Source organism: Mytilus galloprovincialis, chromosome 4, assembly GCF_965363235.1.
Source record: "Mytilus galloprovincialis chromosome 4, xbMytGall1.hap1.1, whole genome shotgun sequence".
NCBI classification, from domain to species: Eukaryota; Metazoa; Mollusca; class Bivalvia; order Mytilida; family Mytilidae; genus Mytilus; species Mytilus galloprovincialis.
The window spans coordinates 34446262-34460416 of NC_134841.1; the positions used below are offsets into that span (position 1 = coordinate 34446262).

General features: G+C 31.4%; 1 protein-coding gene across 4 annotated transcripts; it reads left to right on the forward strand.

Annotated features, from left to right (window-relative positions):
- The first annotated feature begins 1766 nt into the window (after positions 1–1766).
- LOC143071967 (hydroxylysine kinase-like) lies at positions 1767–13813 on the forward strand. Of its 4 annotated transcripts, none has more exons than XM_076246690.1 (6): positions 1767–1926; positions 4916–5257; positions 6721–6837; positions 7985–8115; positions 10044–10218; positions 13232–13813. In XM_076246690.1, the coding sequence occupies exons 2-6, from the start codon at positions 4930–4932 to the stop codon at positions 13726–13728; spliced, it is 1248 nt and encodes a 415-aa protein (XP_076102805.1). In that variant the 5' UTR covers positions 1767–1926; positions 4916–4929; the 3' UTR covers positions 13729–13813. The 4 variants fall into 4 exon arrangements, with proteins under 4 accessions (XP_076102805.1, XP_076102804.1, XP_076102807.1 ...); XM_076246689.1 differs by lacking the exon at positions 1767–1926 and adding an exon at positions 3144–3224; XM_076246692.1 differs by lacking the exon at positions 1767–1926 and adding an exon at positions 3256–3279.
- The last annotated feature ends 342 nt before the right edge of the window (positions 13814–14155 follow it).

Sequence of the window (14155 nt, forward strand, 5' to 3'; positions counted from 1 at the left end):
CATTGAAATGATGCAACACAACTAATTTAAACCCGAAATCGCTGTTTGATTTGTGCTGTTTATGCATAACTCTATAGAGCGGTAAAAGTGACGCCATCCAAATTCACACTTGATTATTGATTGGTGGAAATAAACATTGCGTTTAAGTTTCATGAACATTTTAAGCTAGTTTGCTATTTCCAATTTGGGCTAATTCGCCGATGAAGGAGGAACTTTGTAGCTATTTGATAGGTCCCGTTAGGCATTTGTGGCTAGGGTCTTTTAGTCTCTGCGCTGCGTTTTTTAAAAATTCATTGTTGATATGTTCTTCCATTTTTTTAGCCAACTCTCTGAATGTAGCTGTCTGACTCTTTAATAAGTTCTGTTGGTAATTTTGACTAGTTTGTTAGTTCCTTTATAAACTTATTTGACAAAGAGGAACTTTGTGACTAGTTGATAAGTTCCGTTTGACTTTTGTGGCTAGTATCTTTTTTCCCCTTTGAAAACTTTCAAAGATAATATGTTACGCTTTTACTTTTTATTAAATCTCCAAATGGAACTTTGTGACTGGTTGATAAGTTCCGTTGGAACTTTTGGGCTAGTTTGTTAGTTCTAAAATTTAAAATTATTAATATTTTTTGTTATCAATTGACTATGATATAATAAAATAAAATTGTCAATCAACATTTTCACTTTGATTTTATCTTGCATGTTAATTTAATGAATGTACTATTTAAAATAGTGTGTTTCTTCCAATTAAAATTAGATCTAGCCACCATCGCCTGTCCAGAGAACCCATAAAACTGTCATTACTATATCCTCTGAAACCAAATAGCTTTAATAAATGAGAAATGTTTTTTTTAGCAATTTGATAAAATAAACAGATATTAAATCAGTAAAAACCACACATTATATGTTCTGCATATTATGAAAACAAGACAGATAGAAGTATACAATGAAAAAAACATTTTCAACACATTTGATTGTAAAACGAAGACTTTATCTAGTGTCCTGAACATTTAATGTTGCATTCAAAGCGATTCTAGTAAAAGCAAATGCTCATCTGACATCCTTGCTTTATTTCATTATGGATTCAAACATCTTTGAATTCAAACTGAGGATCCCTTTTTATTGCACGGTCAACATTTAAATGAAAATATGTGTTTTGCGAAGAAAGATTGTTTCAAGATTTTAGATCTTGGACTTAAATACATTCTGTGATCATATCTTTTTAACACAAGATCATTTGGAACATTTCATTGTTAATCTGAAAATGATTGTCAACAGCCGAATCATTTTCTTATTATTCCAGCTATGAAAGTAAGATGGAATGGTTGTTTAGTTAAATCATGTTTTTGAACTTCAGTGTCTTGTCTTTAAAATAATTTCATCAGAATGTTGTTAACTAAGGTAAAATTGCTGAAACTTACCCCTAAATTATAGAAATCTATCATATGACATTAATCTTATTTTTTTTTTGTATGCTGTTGAAACATTTATTCTATGATATTTATAGGTAAAATATCTTATAATTTGATTTAATTTCCTAAATCCATGTTTTTACTCCGTGACTTGTCGAAAACTCCAGCACTCCCAACACTCCAGGCAGCACTCCAACACTCCAGCACTCCACTCCAGCACTCCGCTCCACCACTCCATTCCACTCCACCTTTTAGTACATGCCTGTTATACTCTTTCCCGCTTTTCACTAAAGGTGCAGCGTAATCAAGAGCGTAATGATTGTCATTAATACTAAACAGATGAGGCTGTTACGAAAACAAAAATATAAGAAGTCATTCAACCTTAGGTCACCAAAATACAAGGAAAGTTACGTCAGAGTACTTTATCTGTACATGTGTATATGAATCAGGAAAAAGTTTGTGATCGAGTCTTGTTCTTGTCTAACTTGGAAATTAATTAAACATATTGTGTTTTCGTTTACAAAAGGTAAAGAATATGTTTATATATATAACATGTATAATTTTTATACACAAGTAAAGCGTAAATAAAATATGTAAACAAGATTTAAATAGCAACATACAACGTCATTAAGTAATCAGATGCTAAATGTATATAACAACGAGTTAACAGTCAGGTTACAGAATTATCTTTTATAAACAAATTTTTCAGGTTTTGATTTGGTCACAAATATTTTCATTTTTTACAGATTTTTTTTTCAGCTTTTACATATAATCATAGAAATAAAGAATGTACTGATCATCTTAACAATACTAGATTCGGTCGAATCGTGATGTTTGAAAACACGCAGAAATTAAGACAAGCAAATTCAAAACTCAATAAAAAAAAAAAAGTGTGCTCATATCTACTTTAAGAACTCTTTTCACTTCGAGGGGGATTTCAGGGAGGGGGCATCACCTCCACCTTATTAAGATACTTCATATACTGTTGCATCATCTACATTTTTTACCTATTCAACTCCAAACTTTTTCTAGGTAGGGGAAACGACAACCCCCCTCCTTTTCAAATCCTGGATCTGCATCTCTTACTTTACGTTACGGCTTTAATTATCTATTTGGTAACATATTAAAACTTTCAAAAATATCTAATTTGTTTACTGACAAAACACTAACTGCCAAATGAAGCAGATTCATGGCTAAAGAATCATACGTGGCTAACCATATACGAACTAGTCGCATCGATTTGGTGTAACAATAAATTCTGATGTATAATGAGAATAATAGCACTGCCAAAACTTTTATTAAAAAACGCAACAATCAGTGTAGAGGTCCTTTTTGTTCCTTTTGATGGCATGTTTATAGAGGGTATTTTTTCTACTGCAGTCTAACATACTCGCCTTTACCAATGACAAATGAAATACTTGTAGAACACAATGGGCCGTTAATAATTTGCTTTCAAATTTGCATGTACATGAAATATTTCCCACTGGACGTAAAACAACTTGAACAACAATAAATCATCAAGCACATTATTTACGAATTAGGATAAGAAAATCAATGTATACTCTAAGTCTTTCATAATAAGGCTGCTTGATATACACATTTTTTTTGGTACCTTTAAATCGGAAAAGAAAATCATAAAAACTTCTCCTATGTACAATTTGTATTTTTTCTTATCCGAATTCGGATAACGATCAAGACGACTTTATATTGAATATAGATATACTAGTACTAGTCACACTGCATACTTAACTCTGTGGTAGTTCATGTGTTCTTCTTATCCTAATCTGGATAAGGATCGTCCCATTGCATACTTAACTCTGTGCGGTAGGTCATGTATTCTTCTTATGCGAATTTGGATAAGAACAGTAATTATTCCTTGGTAATGTGTATTATGTATTCTATCCAAATTCGGATAACATAATTTAGTTTCTCTCCTTATGTTACACGATGATAACTCAATTATTTATTCTTCTTGTCCAAACCAAGATGATTAAATAACTATTGTAATTCTAAAAAAAAAGAAATATGTCTAAATACATTATTGCATTCAGTTCATTTTAATAAATGCTGCCTTCCAACATTCTTATTTCAGAAATCTCGCTTATCCGAAACACCCATTGACTTGAGCATATGGAAATGCTCAAAAGCAATTGGTATTTTGTAGAACATTTTCACAGGTTACTTATATATCAGATTATACATTTTATGTGTCTACACGTTTCGTATTTATCTATCCACATGATTATAATGTGAACTTTCAGCAATGATAAGAAAAACATGTATGATTGCATGTAAGCGTCTTGCAAAGGTGATATAAAGGCTGAATTCACACACGATATAATAGTGTATTGAGAAAAGCAAACGTACTTTATAGGGATGAATGGACTGACACGTTTCAAATGTTTTCGTTAACTTTTGTTGTGTTTCAAAAATACATTTAGTTTCTTTCAATCTTTTTCTATTTTTCCTTTCTTACGACCATCCAACATTTGTGTGAGATTGTTTATTATTATCGGGACGAACATGTGTTTTGATGAAATAAATAAAAACACATTTTTTTACAATAACATGCAGGATCTAATAAAAACAAAGTATTGTTCATTTCTAAGAAATTATCAAAAAATGTAAAGCCTTTTTTAATGTGAACACCGAAGTTAGAAATAATAAAAACAAACACAAAAACAAACACAAAAAAATATCTAATAAGATAAATTCATAAAAGAAACCCGGCTTAAAATTTTACACGTCAGTCCCGTGTTTTATCTACAACAGACTCATCATTTATGATAAATGACGCTCAAATAAAAAAGTAAAATCGCCTTGTAAAGTACGAAGATAAAGAGCATCAAAGAACCCAAAAATTGGACAGGTTTTCCTAACTACAGCTACGGTTAGAATAAGTTATCCGCACTTGCACCTTAACTTTGTTTATATGTTACGAGCAAAATCTTGAAACACTGGCAAATAGCAAAATGTATTTTTTTTTTAAATCTAGTGAATCCCATCTTTACCGGATACTTGAATTTTCTAAATATTATTGACTCGTATGAATTTTTTCATCCTAGTTTTTCCAAGAAAATACGAATAGAACAGTTCTGAAAGTTGTCATCGGGCTTCATAGCATTATACAATACCATGTGATGTAGGTTCAGATTCATTACTGATTTACTTCCCGTTAATCAAATACTTAAATATTATTCCAACTCATACAATCCATTTATGAAATTTTTGACACGCTTTTCATAAAAACTACAAACATTAGCTTCCTGATTTTTTTTTATCTAGTTCTACGTGAACATCCTTTTCCGAGTAATGGGTTTTTAAATTTATATCTCTTCAATTTTCTGATAACTAAAACTAAATGTGGGTGTATCATTTAAGTTAGCAAAATCTCACAGTTCTACTATTTTTATATAATTCATTTTTACATACACAGAAATATTCCACATCTATTTTCCTTTTGTATTGTGAATTTATTTATAATTCATTGCCATATACTTACAATTGATTTGCAGACTCTCAGTCAAAAATGTTGGACGGAGCACCAAGCCAAAGTCAAAACAAAAGTAGCATTGAAGACCAACTTAATGAATTAGACGCTGATAAATCCAAACCACTGTTTAAACCAAACCAACAAAATAAGCCATTAATTCCAAACAATTTTATCAGTGATTTTGCGTTGAAGTTTTATGGTATGAATGTTTTGAAATTTGAGGAATTAAATAGTTTCGATGACAGGAACTATCACATCACCGTAGACCCTGTTATAAAAAATGCCTATATCAAACATTTCAACAAAACAGGCTATGTTCTGAAGGTTCTGAACTTGGAAGATTCCAAGATACCAGGTTTGATAGGTAATAAAAATATTAACATTTACATTAAAGGTGTGTACATTAATATTTTATCATCTTGCTGGTCTACACTGTACAATATATAACATTTAAGTACTAGAAAAAGAAGAAGATCCATACATTAAAAAGATATAATGTATGACTAATTGCAGATATTCAGTATTTTTTTGCCAAATGAGGCAAAAGGTACCAACAAGATATTCGAACTAATAAGAACAACTTACAATGCCATGGTAAAAAAAAGAAAAAAACAACAAAAAGACAAATAACTATTTACACTACACAGCAAAGAAAACTGAAAACTGTGCAACACGAACTACACCAAAATTGAAGATGATCACAGGTGCTCCTGAAGTGTATACAGATCCTGTTCCACATGTGGCACCCATCGTGTTGCTAGTATTAAGTAAAAAACTCGTTTTAGTCTTCTTAAGTGAGGAAAAGAGGAGGGGGTTGTGGTTACGACAATTGTGACTTACCCGTCGTCACAATTGAAACAAAAATTCTACAACGGAAAAAAATCGTAATGGTGTCTTTAAGGAAAGGATGACTTCAATTATACCACTTGCATTCAAACCATTTGTTTGAATAGCTCACTTTTAAGAAACAACCATCTGTCAAGAAGTCATTAAAGGAAATGCAAGGTCTGGCATAAAGTTTCAACTGTGAGCTAAATATTCCATACGAGATGCTGCTTGAATGTTGTTACATAAAAAGGGAAAGTTCACAATTTGGAAGCTGACATAGTCTTAATTTTGTACCAACCACCTTCAAACATCAATTCCTGGATGTAAGTCAAGATATGATGCAAGTCAATTATTTTAATTGGACTGTACATTTTTAAATGGTAATTGATAAATCTTTTACTTTTCAGTACACATATTAAAAAGATTTGGTATGATTGCTAATGAGACAACTCTCCACAAGAGACTAACACGACACAGACACTAACTGGCCTTCAACGATGAGCAAAACCCATACCGCATAGTCAGCTATAAAGACACCGAAATGACAAATGAAAAACGATTCATGTCTGTATATTTAAATAAATTTGAGCGTTTTGTACACTCGTTAATGTATCTTTTCGGGAATTATCATTCCTAAATAAGAGGATTTCATATTAATTTTGTAATCGTTTTTTAGTTTATCAAATTATTTATTCCCATATATCTGTATGATCATTATAGTTATTCGTATTTTGTTTTCCTACCACAATCTCAGTGTTGATAATAGCCTCGATCATTGTAGATGAACAAGACGTCCTTAACAAAAAAAAAAAAAAAAAACAGAGAAAATAGAACAACACAATTCACCGACAGTGCAAGACCTTCATGGGAAATAAAGGTCATAAACCCCCCCCACCCCCACCCCACCCCCACGTCATTATATTTTGCATGGGACAAATAAACACGATATAAAAGTTGAACAATACGAAATATGATGTATAATAATTCTCATTATTACAGAAGCACAGCATGCAGTCTTAAAACATCTGCGGATGAAGAAATTCCCTGGGCAGGAATTTGTACAGAATGTTGAAGGAAAAATGTGGTCACTACAAGGAGTAACTCAGGATTCTAAAGGTAACCTTAGATATAATCTTATAAAAGACAGTAAGTAATAAAAAATTGTAACACAATGTTTTATTTTATTTAAAAGGAGCAATAACTGTCTTGTTCATTGATTTGACTTAAATTCTCATATTTGATTTAAAGCATACTAAAACATAAAACTTATCTATAAAGAACCTAAAACAATTAATTTTCAAATTTCATGAACATGTATCACCATTTCGTGTGTATTTACTTAGGTCGAGATGTCATCTTATTAATTATCGAGGAGACCTCCGAAGACTACCGACGGTCATATATCCCGACATAAACATACATAAAAATGTAAATAAAAAGCGAACTCGTGCAATTTAATTTTTCTATGTCTGTTTGATATTATATGGTTTACAAAAATATTTGAAAATATGTTTATAATCGTTTTTACCTTATAAGATTGAGTTTGTGTAAATCGAACCAGTCGATCAAATGGTTTACTCTTGTTTTACTTCAAATGTTGACAGTATTTGTATTTTTATCCATCCACTGAGTTAAGCCTTTATCAACTGATTTTTATAGTTCGTTCTGATGTTGTAATGTTATACCACTGTCCCAGGTTAGGGGAGGGTCCGTTTCCCGCTAACACATTCTGAACGTGTGTGTCTGTCCCAAGTCAGGAGTCTGCAATTCAGTGGTTGTCGTTTGTTTATGTGTTATGTACTTGTTTTTCGTTAATTTTTTTGTACATAAATTAGGCCGTTTGTTTTCTCGTCTGAATTGTTTGACATTGTCATTTCGGGGGCTTTTACAGTTGACTATATGATATGGGCTTTGCTTATTGTTGAAGGCCGAACGTTGATACATATGAAATATGTGATATCTACACACCCTTTTTTGCAATGTTAAACATGTTTGTGAGCGCTCAAACGTCCCCTTAAAGAACAAAGAACTACTACAAGACCCGTTTATTATTTTTATTCAAACATCCGTTTTCTTGTATTAGTATCGCGTTAAAATGTATAGAACACTAAATAATGTTGGTGCATCCGATGCGCTTTTCCGGATCTACCTTCATCCGAAAAGCAAAACCCCATGTTTTCAAAACCAAATATATACATTATGAATTGACTTACAAAAAGGACCAACAAATATTTTTATTTCTCACAACCACATTGTTTTATAGAAGTTGACGGCCCATACATTTTCTATATGTTGAAGTACATGGAAGGAGATATAGCTATTTCTAAGCCCTATGTTCCAGCAACATTATTCAACATAGGGAAGTTTGTTGGTAGATTACAAGTTGCTCTAGAGGTATGAATGATACTAAATATAACTACGTGTACGATACTAAATATAACTACATGTCCGATACTAAATATAACTACAAATACGATACTAAATATAACTACATAGATAAAGGAAGATGTGGTGTGAGTGCCAATGAGACAACTCTCCATCCAAATAACAATTTAAAAAAAAGTAAACCATTACAAGTCAATGTACGGCCTTCAACACGGAGCCTTGGCTCACTCGAACAACAAGCTATAAAGGGCCCCAAAATTACTAGTGTAAAACCATTCAAACGGGAAAACCAACGGTCTAATCTATATAAAATTAAAAAAAAGCGAGAAACGAGAAACACGTATAAATTACATAAACTACTGTACATGAGATTCCTGACTTAGGACAGGTGCAAACCTTTGCAGCGGGATTAAACGTTTTAATGGATCAAAACCTTCTCCCTATTTCCGAAACAATAGCATAACATAACAACATAGAAAAACGCACGGTAAAATATCAATTAGCAGGCTTAACTCAATCAAAAAACGTACATTAATACACTATAAACGAATAAATTTGATCTGCGATATCTGTCTGCAAATGCACAGTTAATAAAATATTAGGGACACACATTCAAGGCCAAAAAGCAATCAAACATGATCTTGATATCTATATCACTAACAGAAAGCTGAATACTAAAATTTATGATAAAAGAGATGATTTTTCATTTCCTATCGTTAATTATCCATTTTTAGATGGTGACGTTCCCTTGTCACCATCTTACGGTGTTTATATATCTCAACTTGTACGATTCGCTCGTGTATGTAACAATGTTTTAGATTTTAACGAGAGAAATTTATGTATTACTGAAAAACATCATTCGTAAATATAGCTCAACATGCAGACTTCTTATACGTTCAGTTATTTCAGGTATTTTTTATGGAAATATTCTTTATAAAGCACAAAGGTGTCAGTATTCACCTCAAAAACTAACAAAACCTTTGAATAGACTTATTAAGAAGGGATATAGTTACGATACTGTTGTCAGGTCATTAAAGATTGCATATTTTGGCGTTAATATTGATTCACTTATAGGGTCTTTGCATCGGAACTAAACACATTTATTCAAAAACCAGTTGTTGGCATAACACGGGTTATGTTCTTCTCATATATGTTATGATGGTATGATACTAAACCCCTAACGGGAAGGATGTGCCTGATGTTCATATGATGAAATCATAATCTTTCAGTCAGTTTAATTGAAGTCTGGAGCTGGCATGTCAGTTAACTGCTAGTAGTCTGTTGTTATTTATGTATTATTGTCATTTTGTTTATTTTCTTTGGTTACATCTTCTGACATCAGACTCGGACTTCTCTTGGACTGAATTTTAATGTGCGTATTGTTATGCGTTTACTTTTCTACATTGGCTAGAGGTATAGGGGGAGGGTTGAGATCTCACAAACATGTTTAACCCCGCCGCATTTTTGCGCTTGTCCCAAGTCAGGAGCCTCTGGCCTTTGTTAGTCTTGTATTATTTTGATTTTAGTTTCTTGTGTACAATTTGGAAATTAGTATGGCGTTCATTATCACTGAACTAGTTATTTCTGTTTCTATCTATTATGTTTTTGTAAAAATTGTAAAACATTGTCAAGAGAAATAATTTTTTTACGAGTTAAACTGATTATTTTACCATGATGGCTTATTTGTAGATCTTCTGTTGCTTAACAATTTTGCTTTTACAATTGCTGTTGATGATTTCGTCAATGTGATTTAACAAAAACAAAACTCCTCATTTGATATATATTACTTTGTTAAGAAGATGGCATCTATTTTTATGCTTCATTAAACTGAAAAGTGCACTTCAGGAAAGAATGGGAAATGGATGGACATATAACAGAAAAATAATGTATGAACATATTTAAAGCTATTTAAGTAAATTTAATTATTTATTTTTCAGGATTTTGATGATGCTTTTCTAACAGAAAGGAATTTCCGATGGAATTTAGCAGAATGTCCCCGAATTTTAGATTTCGTGTTTGCTATGAAAAGCAAGGAAGATGCACAAATTGTAAATGTTATCATAAAAGAATTTATCGAAGAAGTGAAACCAGTGTTGTGTCAGTTAAGGAAAGGTAAAATGATTTTAAGTATTCGCTACTATGTTTAAAAATATGAAATTATGGAAAGATAGTAGTGGTTACCAGGTTGTTTTTAAGGCACAGCATAGATAAAAACAGAGGATTCCGAATATCTGGCAAAAATTCAAAAACAACATTTATTAACTCCATCAGAGTTTTTTCTTTCATACATTGACACGTAACATTTACGATTATGATATTAATGTACCCAAAAAGGAAAAGAACCTTTTTAATGCATTGTAACGTCCCTAGACTTTATTACTTCTCCATTCTGATAAAAAACAATCGAAAATCAAAAAAATAGACCAGAATCAGTTAACTTTAAAAATATTTAAATCAATTTATCTTCTTAACGCCCATTGCATAGCATTCCAATGTTTTCATGGTTATCTCTAAACGTTACAATATACTTAATCAACTGTATTATTTCTAATTATTTGGCGTATATCGTATATACTTCAGTAAAATATCATTTTTCCTACAAAAGCTCTTAATATTAGATGAACTCATTATAAATACCAGACTTACCATTTTGACCCTCGTTTCGTCTACAAAAAAATGCAGTTGAATCACACACGATAAAAAAGCTTAATAAAATTTGAAGTTGAGCAACATTGATGATTCAACATTTTGAAAGGTTTTTCCAAATACATCTATATCTGAGACAGAAAAAAGTATTTTTTATATTCAAGTTTTGTGAACAGTTTATTTATGACCATTATAGAATACAACGAAATGGGTTTTTATCTTACATTTATAAAAACAGGTCTGCACGAAATAATCGCGTATAATTACTATAAAAACGTGCTCACAAAATTATGCGGAAGCCAAAAATTAACAAGGAGTTCCTGTTTTAACTATTCATATGTGTCAGTTAACCATACACTACAAACCATTAAAGTCTGAAATGGCCTATATCTGTACTCGACTGTACTGATTTTTACTCGACCAGTCTGAATTGGTCTGACTTTTACTTGACATTACTCGACCCCAGTCTGAACCATACTTGACTGTACTGAATCGTACTTGACTCTTATCTTTGCCGTTGAAAATAGTCTGAACTATTACTCGACCAGTCTGAAACAGTCTTAACCCATTCTCGACTTGTACTCGACCTATTTTTTCAGTCTGAACCATACTTAACCAAAGGTCTGAACAGTACTCGACCAGTCTGAACCATACTAGACCAAAAAACTCTACTTTTTTAACTGTTAAAATAAATTTCTATTTAATGACATATATAACAACAGCCAACAAAATTTATTAAAAAATTTAACCTTATATTAGAAATATATCTATGATTATATTTAGGATGAAAAAAAATATATTATATAAAACTTATATCAAAAAGGGATAATATTAAATAAATAAATAAAATTGTTTTTCTGATTAGTGGTGAAATATAAAGAATAACCTCTACTTGTGGCAAACTCATAAATAAGATCACACCTGGTCAGAGGTATTAAATTCTAAATAACATTGATTCAAAATTGCAACATCCCGTTTAAGTTAAATAACAAGGCCTTTCAAATATACATGTATGTACTAGATAAGTAATACACGAATTTAAGAAAATAGGGCTTTCTTTTTACCTGTAAAACACACATGTATTGAGGTAATTAGAACATATTAAAGTGCTTTCTGTATGCCATGTTAATTTGACAAAAAAAATTACTAAATTATTTGAAATAAATTTTTACTGTTACTTTGGAATACATTTCTTTTTTTAAAAAGGTTATCAATGATTGCTATGGAAATTCTATTATCATGATTACATTAAATTCTTGGTTTAATAAAACAAAACAATTAAGCTCTCATTTTTTTAAATTTATTAAGTTGTTTTATATACTATTTTATATATATATTAATAAAAAAAAAAACATTCACTGCATTATTAATTCAACTCAACTAAATCTTTACTAGGTTTAAGTTAATGGTGAAAATAGTCCAGTTACCATAAAATACTTCCGAAGTATTCATAAAATTTTGAATAAATATTGAAAATATTAGTCATTTGTTAGTCACAATTCATTTTTTTAGATTATGTGATCAGCTTGTTTTATGTATATTTTAAAAGTTGATATATATTTTTACGTAAGTGTTGATTAATATTGTGTTGACGTTATATTATGATTGATTATTGTGAAATTTTAATTTCAATACTATATTGAATACATTTTTAATTTCAATTTGTTGTTCAAATTTCATTTTTATTTAAAAAAAATCCTAAATTGATAAAATTCAGTTGATAGATACAAAGAATAGGTCTAGATTGGTTAAGACTTGGTCGAGTATGGTTCAGACTAGGTCGAGTATGGTTAAGACTTGGTCGAGTATGGTTCAGACTAGGTCGAGTATGGTTCAGACTAGGTCCAGTACGGTTCAGACTAGGTCGAGTACGGTTCAGACTAGGTCAAGTACGGTTCAGACTAGTATAAAATGGTTAAGTACTGGTCAAGTACACATTCAGACTGTTAAGTATGGTTCAGACTACAGTCGAGTATTATCAAGTAAATCTCAGACGAATTCAGACTGGTCGAGTAAAAATCAGTACAGTCGAGTACAGATATAGGCCATTTCAGACTTTTAATGGTTTGTAGTGATATATGCCACCTGACGTCGAAATTGTCTGATCATGTAGAAGTCTATAGATTTAGAAAAAAGAAAAATAACAAAAAATACTGATCTCCAAGGAAAATTCGAAACGGAAATTATCGTAAAAAAGATAATATCAAAAGTTCAAACACATTTAAAGAATAGAGAACTGTTATAATCTTGACATATGGCACAGGCTTTTCTATATGTAAAACAATGATGGATTAAACCTGGTTTTTAAAGGTAGCTAAACTCTCACTTGTATGTCAATCGCATAAAGTCCATTATACTGATAGCAATGTGTGAGCAAAACAAATGGACATTATAGGTTACATTAATGAAAGAACGAATAAATAAAACTCAAAGGACTGACTTTTTGCATTGAATTAAAATATATTTTGTCGTTTTTCAGTACTTATTCACGGTGACCTTAATGAAAGTAACATTCTGCTCAAGGAGGGTCAATCCAGCGTTCCACAGGAAACACGACATTGCGATGTTATAGGTATAATTGACTTCTTGGACATGCATAACAGTTACACAATAACTGACTTAGCAATTTTGATAGCACACATGTCTACGGAGTGTAAATGTATGGACCCACTAGATTCAGGAGGGCACATCATAGCAGGATATCTTACAGAAAGAAAACTTACAGCTTCAGAAATCGATATTCTGAGGATATTAATCTGTTGTAGAATATCACATGTTGTAGTTGTGTCAGAGTATACTCTCACAATGGACCCTGGTAACAAATACATATTATCTTTCATCGAAAGGTATAAACCTCTTCTTTGGAAATACTGGAACACATCAAAAGCTGAACTGCATGAACGATGGAAGACAATTCTTAAAGAATACGGCATGAAACATTTATACATGGTTAAAAATGGTAATGAAAGCATTTAACTTGAATGTTGTTAGCTGCAATTTAGACAAGCATGCACCTGTGTTTTCTATTTGTTTCCAACATAAAAATAGAATGATATTTCTCTTTTACCACTTACTTTGGTTCAATGCTTTCAAACTAAACTCAAGGACATCGCTGTTGCATAATTTACCCCAAGTCAATAATTCAATCTCACTTAAATCCGTATTAATGTGACATACAATCTTACCTTTGTTGCAAATGGATTGCGCATACGCTCAACATGTTCAAGGATTACATTTGTACTACGAATGTCAGCGGAAAAAAAATGAAACTAGGATAGTCAGTTACAGGCAGCTGATTTCGTTGAGTGATTTCACCCGACAAAATCGTTCCTATAAATGAGATGCGACAGATACCAGAGAGACAGTCAAACTCATAGATCGAAAATAAACTGACAACGCAATT